General features: G+C 46.0%; 4 protein-coding genes across 4 annotated transcripts; 1 reads left to right on the top strand and 3 right to left on the bottom strand.

Moving 5' to 3' along the window:
* Positions 1-290: 290 nt before the first annotated feature.
* Positions 291-8,143, bottom strand: LOC108030406 (uncharacterized). Its single transcript, XM_017103291.3, has 6 exons — positions 7,374-8,143; positions 3,241-4,222; positions 2,385-2,837; positions 1,733-2,326; positions 1,297-1,423; positions 291-1,236 (listed from the first exon to the last, which is right to left on the bottom strand). The coding sequence occupies exons 1-6, from the start codon at positions 7,404-7,406 to the stop codon at positions 855-857; spliced, it is 2,571 nt and encodes an 856-aa protein (XP_016958780.1). The 5' UTR covers positions 7,407-8,143; the 3' UTR covers positions 291-854.
* A 492-nt stretch (positions 8,144-8,635) lies between these two features.
* Positions 8,636-9,292, bottom strand: LOC108029996 (uncharacterized). Its single transcript, XM_017102510.3, has 2 exons — positions 8,981-9,292; positions 8,636-8,921 (listed from the first exon to the last, which is right to left on the bottom strand). Exons 1-2 carry the CDS (start codon positions 9,212-9,214, stop codon positions 8,724-8,726), a joined length of 432 nt encoding a protein of 143 aa, XP_016957999.1. The 5' UTR covers positions 9,215-9,292; the 3' UTR covers positions 8,636-8,723.
* A 188-nt stretch (positions 9,293-9,480) lies between these two features.
* On the top strand, positions 9,481-11,603 carry LOC108030399 (membrane-bound transcription factor site-2 protease). Its single transcript, XM_017103283.3, has 3 exons — positions 9,481-9,825; positions 9,882-10,319; positions 10,383-11,603. The coding sequence occupies exons 1-3, from the start codon at positions 9,751-9,753 to the stop codon at positions 11,394-11,396; spliced, it is 1,527 nt and encodes a 508-aa protein (XP_016958772.1). The 5' UTR covers positions 9,481-9,750; the 3' UTR covers positions 11,397-11,603.
* Positions 11,525-12,086, bottom strand: LOC108030400 (LYR motif-containing protein 2). Its single transcript, XM_017103284.3, has 2 exons — positions 11,913-12,086; positions 11,525-11,858 (listed from the first exon to the last, which is right to left on the bottom strand). Exons 1-2 carry the CDS (start codon positions 11,949-11,951, stop codon positions 11,625-11,627), a joined length of 273 nt encoding a protein of 90 aa, XP_016958773.1. The 5' UTR covers positions 11,952-12,086; the 3' UTR covers positions 11,525-11,624.
* Between the last annotated feature and the right edge of the window lie 495 nt (positions 12,087-12,581).

Consider the following 12,581-nt stretch of genomic DNA (forward strand, 5'->3'; position numbering starts at 1 on the left):
GCCGATGATGCGAATGAATTTTAGGACTTCAATATCGAAATGCTGAAAAAACATATTTATAGAACATTTATAAAAACTGTTAACGGTTCTCTTAAAATCTTTACAAAATATAAATAAAAATTTAATTCAACAAATAAATTAAATCCAAAGACTTATTAAAAATTTTATAATAAAATTGTAGTTTATGCTTTTTATAGAATTTAATTTTAAAGTTTTATATTCGGATTTAGAAACTAAATACGAATTTCTGTGGCTTACTACAAAAATAAATGTCGTTTTTGCTTTTGATTTTCTCTTTATGTTTATTTGGTATTTCTCTGTTTGGGTAAATGTCTCACAACAACTATTTTAAGTCTAGGTTAATGCGATGTTCTGAAGTCAAACCTCCTTGTAGCCTCTCTGCCTTTCCTGCACCACGTCGAGTCCACTCTGATATGGGCATGCGAACCTAGAACTATAGTCGGCCTATATAACATCTAATCGGGCATGGGTCGTAACTATTATATTATAAAGTTATATACGGGTATTTGTAGTTCATGTCTTTTAACTCAGTTCTTTTGCGCAACTTTTGGTGCTCAGTTGTTTGTTGTATGTTTGGTTTCATCGTTTGAATATCATCTCACACGTCCTCCTGCAGTTGCTCAACCAAAGGATAACAAGCGTTTGGATGCGAGTGGGCATGAAGTGGATAAGATAGGGATGCGAACGTTCGGATAGTATCAATAGTAACTGGTAGAATCAGCAATATCGGTGAGGCATTCGAACTCTGAAACTCAGGAACTCAACTAGTATTTGATCGCTACTAAAACACGATTAACTTATGGGGCAACCAACTAATTAGTAACCGCGTACTCTTAGGCCTCCTCGCAGTCCTCCTCCTCGCGCTGGACAAACAACCGGTGGTTGCGTGCCTCCAGGACGGACCACACGATCAGCGGGGTGCAGCCGAGCACCATGCAGGATCCCATGCAGTAGAAGCAGATCTCGTAGTCCCCGGAGAGATCCCGCATCAGACCCGCCAGCGGGGGCACCGAGATGGCTCCGATGCTCTGGAACATCCTCACCAGCCCATAGCTCGAGCTGATCCTGTCCGTCCCGAACACATCGGCCAGCAGGACGGGCATCAGGACATACCAGCTGCCCAGGCACAGTCCGTAGACAGCAGCCGACAGGCCCACCAAAACCAGGGTCTTGGCAAAGGGAATCGTGAGTACGGCACACCCGGCGCCCAAAATGCTGTCGATATAGGGAAATCACGTTAGTTGGGATCTTAAACAATCTCCTTTGTGTACCCACCACAAGGTATAGGTCTTCTTGCGGTCGAAGAGCTGCAGATCGCTCAGCCAGCCGAGGCCCAGACGCCCAATTAAATCCAGAACTGCGCTAACGGCCACCAGGTATCCCGCCTCGCTTTTATTGTAGCCTGAAAATAAAAAATTAGTTAAATATTTAACATTCTACATAAGAGTTTTTATCAAAAAATATCATTTACCTAAAGATTCTTAAAACTTTAAACATAAATACCAAAATTCTGGTAAAAAAAGTATATTTAATGTTTTTTTTACTTATATGTTCCAAGTTTTGGAATATTTTTGGGACCCTATGGATAAGAATGTCCCTGAATTAGATCCCCAAAACTTCGGTAAAACTACTTTTTTTTCCTATTTCAATTTCGATATTCAATTCAGTTCTATATAATAATAGAAAGCTAAGAAATATGCATAAGACATACCTATAGATATAACGTGGGCGGGTAGGTAGTACAGCATGTAGGGACAGCCGACGGACATCAGGGTGACGGAGAGGCACATTAGGATGAAGCTCGGGTCCTGCAGCAGGCTAATGTCCAGGTACATCTCGATGCGCTCACAGCAAGTGCGTGGTCCCTGCTCCTCGTCGTCCTCATCGGGCACTCCAAGGCAGTCGCCATCGATGGACTCCACCAGCTGGGAGTCGAGGATGCCGTGCTCCGCCTGCTCCGACGTCTGCTGATTGAGATCGCTGAGGTTGCTCACCGGCGTGGGTATCTCCATGCTCTTGCTGAGTCCACGACTGACTACGCTCGGCGGCGAGAGGGGCTTCTCCAAGTGCGCCTGGATCTTCGAGATCACCTCGTCGTTGGAGAAGACATTGCGTCGGCGACGACTTCCCCGGTTCGAGTCCGTGCCGGAGTGCTTGCGGTACACCCAAGTGGAATCCGTGCTGAGATCCTCCACGGAGTGCAGCAGTCCCGAGCTGCGCACCTTCTTCATGGGCTTGATGAAGGTGGTCTCGCCAATAATGTCCTTTACCTCGTCGTCGCTCTCCTGGGCCGATTTGTCCTGGGCTAAGGTATAAAATGGGATTTAATATTAAAAAATCTGAAATAAATATATCTGGCCCACCTGGCTGCTTGCTGGCATAGTAGTTGAGGTGGTTCTTGGACTCCTCCAGGAACAGGTGCTCGATGAACTTGTCGCTCAGCTCGTGGCCCGCACCCACCTCGCAGGTGTCCAGGTAGGTGGAGGTGGTCAGGATTCCCGTGGTGCTAGGATTGATGTCCTCGTTGAGGGGCTTCGCCGTCTCCTCCTGCCCCTGCCCCGAATCCTGATCCGTGTAGGCACTGATAGGGCGATACAGGGTGGCCGAGACGCAGACGTGCAGCATGCAGCCGCCCAGGATGAGAATGGTTCCATGGAAGCCACAGTTCTCCGCCAGGTGCTTTATCAGCACGGGCAGGATAAAGCTGCCAGCGGCGGTGCCCGACACGCAAATGCCATTGGCCAGGGCACGGTGCTTATCAAAGTACTGGGACACTATGACGATGCCCGGCGTCGTGGAGAGACCTCCGCCAATTCCTTTAAAAGGTAAGGGATATTAAGAGTTGGAATTGCTAAGTCGATACGTAAAGAAACGGAAAGAACTACTATAAAACAGTATAAATTCAATCATAGTTAAAAGTCGATAGGGATTTGAATGTCACTTTAAACTTTTGGTGTCTAAAAGTATACAACAATATATTTTAAACACCATTCCGATGAATGCCTTTTTATTATCAATTCAATACTTTTAGAAACCTTTAAATATGTATTTTAAACTATTTTTAAAACCTTATTCTTCCTTTTAAACTTATGAGAAGATGAATGTTTGCAAACAATTTTAATACGAGGATTAATGCACTTTACTTAAAATATCAAATAGAAATTACTGATTTTTATGTATGGCGTATGTATGGCGTAATCGTCAAGTGCTTTCACTCACCTGTGAGTATGCCAAAGGTGAAGAGCAGGTGCAGCAGACTGGTGGCAAAGTAGCTGAGAATCATGCCCATGGCACAGAAGATGCCGCCCACGAAGACGACCGCCCGGCACGAGAATCGCTGGCACAGTGCACTCGAGAGAGGAGCCAGGACCAAGCACAGAGCGGAGAGGATTGCAGGAATCCAGGAGGCCACCGTGGCCGTGGAGCTGGGAAACGTCTCCATGATCTCCACGTACAGCACGCCGTACGACTTGACCAGTCCGGCCACCCAGAATTGCACGGAAAAGGCCCCAAAGACGATGAACCAGCCGTAGCCACCGTCCGGAGGCTCCACATTGCCACCGCCACTCTCCGTCGTGGTCGTCGAGGAGTCCCTGTCCTTGGCTACCTGTTTGCTTCGCTTGGGAATGGCCATTCTATCCCGCTCCCGCTCCTTGGCCCGGCGGACGCACCTGCTCCGGGCCGTATTCAAGCCGGATCCGGAACCGGAGCCGGACTTTCGGCTGCTGCGAAGCTCGTGCGATTTGGCGATCAGCGGACGCGCCGTGATGCTGGACACGGTCAGCAGGTTCTCGTTGTCGTCCTCCTCCAGCTCGGAGATGTGGTGCTCCAGCAGGCTGGCGTGCAGGGTCCTCGGGCAGCATTGCGTGTCCAGGCTGAGGGTGGCGGGTCGTCGCATTGGCGAGGTGTTAGGCGAGCAGCATCCGGAGCGGAAGGCGGCGGCGGGCAGGCCCAGTGACTCCAAGTGCTTGGCACCCAGCTCAGGGGGCACCACGATGTCGGGCAGTGGAGCCGGTGGCGCCGACACCACCGAGAACAGGGAGCCGCACTCGAGGCCCACTCCGTCAGCTGACCCGGCCACGCCCGCCCCACCGCCGGCGCCCTCAGCCGGATTCGTGTGGAGAAGGCGCCCTCCCGACTCGTACTGGACTCCACCAGCTGGGTCCGGTTCACTCGCGCAGTAAACCGATCCCCGGGAACCCTGTAGGTGGAAATGAAGAAAATGACTTGTTGAGTGAAAATCTGTAAATTAATTTAGTACATTTAATCAACTTTCTAAAATATTTACCTTCGTCAAGCTTTACAATTAAAGTACTATACTTTTCTCAGAGTTTTACAAATCTCCTAACTTTTTATAAGTTTAGTAATAGTATTTAAAAGCTATACATCTTTTGGGGAATTTCAAAAAATTGTTTTAAAAAAAGGTAAAATTGTTTATGAGCTTTTTGTTGATAGTCCCAAAATAACTACGTCTGTCCAATTAACAAAGTTAAATTGCGAAAGCATTTACCAAGCACTTATTATAATAAATAAATGTCGCAACTTTGCAGGCATCAAAAATTCCGCCTCCGTTCCGTACCATTAAAAAATGGGTTAACTTGCCATAAATCCGGGCCTGTTGACAAATCGACTGGAGGCGGGTCAAGGAAGCAACAACTTAGCCCAATTTGCATTGCTAAACGAAATGCGAGGAGCGCACGCGATCTGCCGACTTATAGACGACATCGCTGCAGCGCCCTAATATATGCAATACGTTTTGTTTAATTGAGTTAACATCCAGTTTTTGCCCGTTTCCCGCTCTTTTGAGGCCCATAATTACCCGCGGACCGAACGGATTTTCTCGTTTATATGTACTTTGTTAAATCGATGGCGAGCTGCAGGTGCATGCTGTGCCTTCGGGTTGGCATGACGTCTGGGAATTTTCCATTTCCCCCTCCATTTGTCTGCGGGATCCTCTCCCACTTCCTGCAACAAAACAGCCATGTTCCGACGAATCAGGGTCAAGTGCAAGGTGGGGGCGGTCTGGCCTGCGGTTGTCTTTCAGCTTTTGGTTTCTTTGCTGCCGGAAATTGGAGGGTGGTTCGATTGGCAGCCAGTGGGAGTGGGTGTTTGCTCCAATCCAAGGCTGATGCAACGTTCGAATCCAAGGCTAATGCCAGGAAATACCCGAGCTGATAAGGCCGAATGGAATGGAATGACGCCAAACTTTGCTAAGCCCTCGAGAAGCGTACCAAATGGGAAAGCAATTCTAGAAGTTAGGTTTCACAATCCCTACTGTTCTTATAAAATGTTTTCTGATATTCTGCGGGTGACCCTAAAACACTTATCTAATTGATTTGCTTCAACTGCACCTTCAAATATTTATCTACAGCCATTAAGTATATTAATCTTTAATAGTTTACATTAATTCATTTACTAATAGCTTTTCATTTCGCACTTTGTTATCCGGCTCACACCTACTTCTCAGTATTTGCACTGACGTATACGTAATTTGATATACTGTTAGGCAACAAAACATCAAGTATGCGACGCGTGGTACCATTGAAAAGAGGGATTGGGGCTGCCCAATGACTCTATTCATTTGCTATAAAAACGGATGACGTTCTTTATTGGAAGCCCTCCATTTCTATCTCTAATCTTCCGTGAAAACCCTTGAAATTACCTTGAAAATTGTACACTAAAAAAATTTTGTTAACCCTTTTTATTAAAACATTAGAAAACAGGAACGATATTAAAACTAAATAAAGTAATAATTGGTTTTAAGATGGTTTGCATATTATGGAACTGAAATGTAAAATTGGTAATTATATTTTTATTTTTTTTTGAATGATAATGATACTGATATTCCATTTTCCAATTACTTCAACTTTTTTATTCATTGGAAAAAGAAATGATAAAGCAAATTATATTTTCTTTTTTAACTTTATAATATAGCAATTGTATGGTAACTTTTGCCAGTGCAAGTGTCATGGCGTGTGTCGAATTTCGTGAACGTGCCGCTAATGAACTGGCTGCCATATTGATGGCGGAAAATAACCATGAGGAATGGCAGGCAATAGGCATGCAATATTCAAAGGCGAATGCATCGCGAGGCGGGACATCTGACAGGGCTAATGAGCGTTGGCCAACTTGCCATGTGGCATTTGCCATTTGGCAACTCCCCCGCAAGAGCATGAGTCACAGCATCCCAGTCCCGTGACCTTGTCGAATGTCAGAGCCCAAGTCGCCCGGGTATTGTATTATGTCCTGGGCGCCAGGACCGCCTCCTGCTGTCAGCTGGTATCCGGCTTAAGTTGTCAGGAAGCTTTCGCTGGGGGAGCCCTGGAACCGCTGTTGGTTTTCAATTTCCCAACATTTCAAGGCCTTTGCCTGGGCTTAATGAAACGGAAGAGACACCATCGCCCCCTGGCCAAGTTAGTGGCTCGTGTGCGAGCCTCGAACGATAAGCGGTCAAGGTGAGGGGGTGGCTAGTTGGGGGTTTGAGCGGTTTCCACGCACCACTGACAACTTGTTGAGCAAGGGATATATGCCAGTATCTACCATCCCTAATGAGGGTTTTGGGTTACAGAGGTCACCGAGTAGGCCAATTAGTTTACATACTCAACAGTACAGTGATGATTGTATCTATACCATACAACAGTTCATATCTTAAATTCCTTGTTATAAAGAAGGCTCTTTTCCTATATTTCCTCATAAGTTCGGAAAAGCTTTGTCACCTGCTACTTGTGATAGTTTTCTTAAATTTTAAATTATCTTGATAATTGATTTTTAAAATAAAAGGTGTTTAAATTGGATATTTAGAACTTTAATAAGGTATATGGGAGTATGTTCTACTAAAAATCGAAATAACATTTTCTTAATAACCTCCTTTGAATTTAACTAAACAGTATAATAAGGTGAACTAATTATAACCTCCTAAATTTAAATAATAAATTAGTAAAGTTAAATATAAAGTCGTATACAGATATGAATAATACGATACCCCTAGCTCTAATTCCTTTGTGTGTGTTTGGGAGAAGCCCTTTTAAGCCGTATCCGTTCTCCAGTTGGGGCCACGCATTGTTTACCTCCTTGCCCCCGTTTAGATAGTGATTATGATGGATGCACCAGGTGACGTTGACCCATTCTCGTATCGGCTACAATGTTTACCTACTCGTAAGGCAGCCTCTGGGCCACTGCGCATGCTCACCAAAGGAACCCAAACTCCAGCTACCTCAATAGGTTTGCCATTGGCCCACTCCCCAGAATCCGACGCAGATGGGATTCCCCCGAGCAGGGGGACGGGGCGTTTCTTGACCTTCCCAAAGGGATGCAAAAGGGATGCGATGCACTGAATCTGGGGGACCACTCACCTGTAAATGCCAGTCACGCTGTAGGGACGACATTGCCGTCCTTTACTGAACGTAAAACGCCTTTGATGTTTCTCTTGTTGCTCGCGCTGTTGTTGTTGTTGCTTGGGGCGTTGCTGTTGTGCACCCAAATGCATTGGGTTGCCTCTGCTGTGGGTCCCTAAAATCCTGAAGAGCTGACGAACGCGGGCCTTCACCGGTTGGCCCAATTTGGATACTCTGCTGATGCGTCTGCCTGCCCGGCTCCTTTGGCACTGAATCCTGCGCGGGTTCGTTTTGATGGGCTTCTTGACTCCTTCTATTTTGGTTTAACTCTCCTTTTTGTGAGGCTTCCTTGAGGAACTTGTAGGGGTTTTCCTTAGGGGCGATGTCCCTGCTGTTCTGGCGTCATCATGCGTTGATGGGTCAGACAGTTTCGCTTTTACTCGTGTTTGTGCAGCAGCTGTTTCCGTTTCCGCTTCCTTGTCGCCCCTTTCCGGTTTCCTTGCTCAGCACAAGCGCACTCTCTCACTAACTCGTTGGCGAATATGCAGTTTTTGGAACAAATCGATATGGGGCCAGATTCCAGCTGAAGTCTTTTTTAATGAGTTTCACCAACCTCTCGCTCGAAATGGTTGGCAAAAATCAGTTGAATGAATCCAAGTCACGCCCTTAGTATTCCGGATGCTGACCAGCACTTTCTTTGAGTGGGGAAAATCCTTTGCAAAACCCTTTTTCCGCGAAGACTCTTCGTTTGTTGCCCCTTTCGGCGGATGCGACTGTTCTGCTGCTGCTCAAGCTCACGACTGAACTGATGGTTCTCATGTCCTCTGGAGGTCCGTGGAAAACCCAACATTTTTGTGGTGAGCTAGGTGAAGGTGGGTTTTCGATTGGTGGAAGGATAACCCAGAGAAGGAGCACCCCTCTTCCTTCCGAGGGTCCTTCTTTCGTTTTGTTTTGCTAGCCACTTTTGGCCGCTTGTTGCCTACAAGGCCCCCTTCCCGAAACCATCTACTATATTGTCTGGCAACAGCTGATGAATGAATCGCCTGCATTAGAAACCAAAGAATCACATGGTTTATCACAGACATGTTTTGGACCTTGAAACAGAGCCCATTTTGGTTTGGAACCTTTTACTACAGGGTCAGTTGTGTCATCCATGTAATATTATTTTCTCATTAAATCGATATATTTTCTGTATCTTATTAAGGAATTATGTTTTTAGAAGATTAATTTTAATCTTCAAAACATTTTCTAATATTTACATATGTGTATACCCCAGTGGCTTATTTTGAATGAGTCAAAATTTAATTATACTACAAATTTGATAAATAAATAAAGCACTTCACACGTACAATTTTCGTATATACGGTGCTAAGTGGATGCACTTCCGCGATTTTCCTCCATAGTTTTGGTCGTGTGCAAAGCAATGCCCAGGAATAGAAAGCTAATAGCCACGGATGTGAAGACGGCAGCCGGGAGATTCTTGAATAACACCTGCAGGATCATCGTGTAGACGGCAATGGCCATGAGGAGCATGCACATGTACGGATAAACCAGCCACCTAATCACCTGCGGAGTACAAGAGATTGGTTAGATAAACTGGATGAAGTGGGCAGCAGCAGAAATACCTTCCAAACTCCAATAATAAGCAGAAGCGAGACCAACGCATAGGCCGCCGACCCAGTGGTCCACACAATCTTGACCGCCTGAGAAACTCCCGCCAAGCTGGTCATGAAAAGGTAGCCGGCAGTCACAGCCGACACAAAGGATATGCAGGCCATTACGGAGACGACCACCCGGCACGTTGGCAGAAGTCTTCTATAGGTCAATTCGTGTTCGCTCATCTGAAATTTGTCCTTCATTCATTTTTTTACATGTTTTCTAAAGCAGTTTCTTCTCTGTCATGCTGTGTTTCAAATGTAAAATGTGTTTGCTACAAATATAATACTAGTTATCATTTTATGGCTCCTAGCTTTGCTATTATTTATACTTCCTTGTTTTTCCTATTTGTAAACCAGTTAACCATTTTCCATTTCCTTGATTTTCAAAGTTTTGGCGCTCTGTTGTATTTCTCAATCAGTTGTTATCGATTGGCAACTATCGATTAAAATCTAAAACCGTTTGCGATTAGCTTTTAGTATTTATATTTTTTTACGCAGATTAATTTGCGCACAAGATTTCCAGACGTGATTAATGCTGATTTCTGGTCTGGGCCTTGCCGGAGTGCCAGTACTTGGAGTCGGAACCGGAGGACTACGATTCCGGAAAGGATTCCCGGTCGGAAGGCGACTGCGAGCAGGTGGTGGTCCTGCAACCCGGAGATCTCTACCGAAGAAGGTTCCAATTCACCTGAATCACCAACCCCCAACACCGATGACCTCTTGAAACAGCACAAATCATGGATCCCTTGGTGTTCTTCGTAGTATTAGCCTCGCTATATGGCGTTCTGTACTTCTTCGACCGCTTCTTCAAAGTAAGATCCATTGCAGCACTCGAAATGTGTCCAAATACTTATGGCTAATCTCCTAGAGCTGCATGCACTACCCGTACGATGCCTTTCTCAAGAACACCGGACTGAGTGTCAACTTTATGAGCCTCCACTGGCACACAAGTGCCTTTAATAGGACCCTTCTGCGTTGGGGATCCGCCGGAAACAGCTGCACTCGTAGAGTAATGCTCACCAGCTTCAACGTCGGAGTCCTGGTCACCTTTTCGTTGCTACCGGTTGGGCTCATCCTGCTCATTGCCACTATCTTCAGCAGTGGCGATCAGGAAAGCTCTGCGTCTGCATCCTCGCCGGTTGGCGTGCCCGTGCAGTTGGAAATTCTGCTGCCTGGTGTCAACCTGCCGCTGCAGGAGATTGGCTACTACATCACCACCCTGGTGCTCTGTCTAGTTGTCCACGAGATGGGGCATGCCCTGGCCGCTGTGATGGAAGATGTGCCCGTCACCGGATTCGGGATAAAGGTGATAAGAAACATTTTTCTTACGTTTTCGCAAGATTTATTCTAAATAATCTCAACTTTTCAGTTCATCTTCTGCCTGCCCTTGGCATACACGGAGCTCTCCCATGATCACCTCAACGGCCTGCGTTGGTTCCGCAAGCTACGCGTTTTGTGCGCCGGCATCTGGCACAACTTTGTGTTCGCCGGCGTGTGCTACCTCCTAATCTCAACGGTGGGCATCACCATGTCACCACTGTACGCCTACAACCAGCACGTGGTGGTCACCGAATTAACCAGGAAATCTCCGCTGCGAGGGGAGCGCGGCCTGCAGGTGGATAATCTAATCACCCAAATTAACGGCTGTCCGGTGGACAGCGAGGAGAGCTGGGTGGCCTGCCTGCAGAACTCCCTGAAACTCAAACCGGGCTACTGTGTCAGTGCGGACTTTGTGCAGCTAAACGACGAGAGCAGCGCCATTTCGCATCACAGTATCGATGGACAGCTGCAGTGCTGCGATGAACTGAATCCCAATGTGAGCTGCTTCGAGGTGGTGGAGGATGTCAACGGAGATGTGCCCGTGGAGCTGCCGCAGCATGTGTGCCTAAACGTGCGCCGCACTTTGGAAGAGGTAACCGAGCACTGTTCCTCGGGAGTCTGCAACGAGGGCTTCTGCCTGCGCCCGCTGATTCGAAATATCACTGCCATAATGACGTTTAAGCGGCAGAATTCACGGGGAGAAAAGCTGCCGCCGGTGATCTATGTGGGTCATCCCTGGGATGTGACCCGAACAGTGGATGTCTCCGCCTTTGTGCCGCGGTTCTCCTTCCTAAGGGCAGCGTGGCCGGACGCCTGGCTGCTGCTACTCAAGTACAACGTTGTCTTCAGCATAGGATTGGCCCTGATCAATGCCATCCCCTGCTTTGGCTTCGATGGCGCCCACATCACCAGCACCGTGATACACAGCTTCTTGGTGGGCCGCGTGGACCAGCATGCCAAGAGGGATCTCATCTCGGTGATCATCACCAGCGTGGGCTCTCTGCTCTTCGCACTGGCCCTGCTTAAGGTGGCCTGGCTGAGTTTCCTGCGACCTCTGCTTTAGAACTGATACTGATTACTGATAGATGGAGCCTGGGAGTCCAACTCCCTCCAAAGACGCTAGACTGCTATTGCACCTCCACGAAACACACGAAAACACAGCGAATTGTAGCACATCAAAGATTCGGTAGCTTTGTCTTAGTCCGTAGTCCTAACTCGTATTTATTTTCGTACGGTTGTCGAGCTCAAAAATAAAATCAAATTAAGCTAAGATTTCTCGCTAGGATTGTTCCTATTTGCCCTCGCTCACACCGCTCAAGTGGAGGCTGGTCCTTAGTTCTGTGAGGCTGCGTCTGCCGTGCTGGATGAGCATCTTGATGGCCACCTCGTCACTTTGGTGGCGATTCGTCTGGAAGTCGTGTCGTGCCCAGGATCGCAGCTCCAGCTGGCTGTTTTTGTCGGGAACTTGGCGGATGGTGCGGAAGATGTCCCGGTATAGCTTCAGGACCTCTTGACGCAGCATAAACTATGGCAAACTTCGAAATATTTATCAAATTAGGACCTCTAGCAATCCACTTACCTGCTTTAAACTTAGTGTTGTTTTTGGTATTTTGCTCATTTTGGCCTTAATGCTTATGATGTATTGGTATTTTTGGTAATTAATTTCTTAGGTTATTTAATGTTTTTAAGATTTATTTTCATTTCCCAAAACTATTTGTTATTACTTCGGCAGAACCAAAATAAAAACATCTGATGATAGTCAGCTGTTAAGATATTAGAGATGAGCTGACTTTCTAAAGTTCGCACTCAGGAAACGATAGTTTTCAACGTTTATAACAATACGTTACAATTAAAAATTTGAATTATGTTATCCATTTCTGTTTCCGCTTTTAAATATATTCTTAAATGTACATTACACAGTGGTTTTAAGGGTTGAATAATGCAAATGGTTAAATTCAATTAAATGCAATACGTTGATTGAACATTTTTTCTCTTTCTAACTTTTCAAAAATAGTATACATATTTGAATATACCCAAGCGAAGTTATGCTACCTCAGTATCTCGTATTGAGATAAAAATCAAGATATCGAGTATCCTTTCGTATCATCTAATTCAAGACTATACATTTATGCTCTGGTCATAATTTTTGTAATATCTTACTAGACATTTTTATTGCCCACCATTTATAATACATTTGTCTTATCTTCTGCGACTAAAATATAGCAGCACTTAAAGTGATCTGCTTTTC

The sequence above is a fragment of the Drosophila biarmipes genome, chromosome 2R (genome assembly GCF_025231255.1).
Source record: "Drosophila biarmipes strain raj3 chromosome 2R, RU_DBia_V1.1, whole genome shotgun sequence".
NCBI classification, from domain to species: Eukaryota; Metazoa; Arthropoda; class Insecta; order Diptera; family Drosophilidae; genus Drosophila; species Drosophila biarmipes.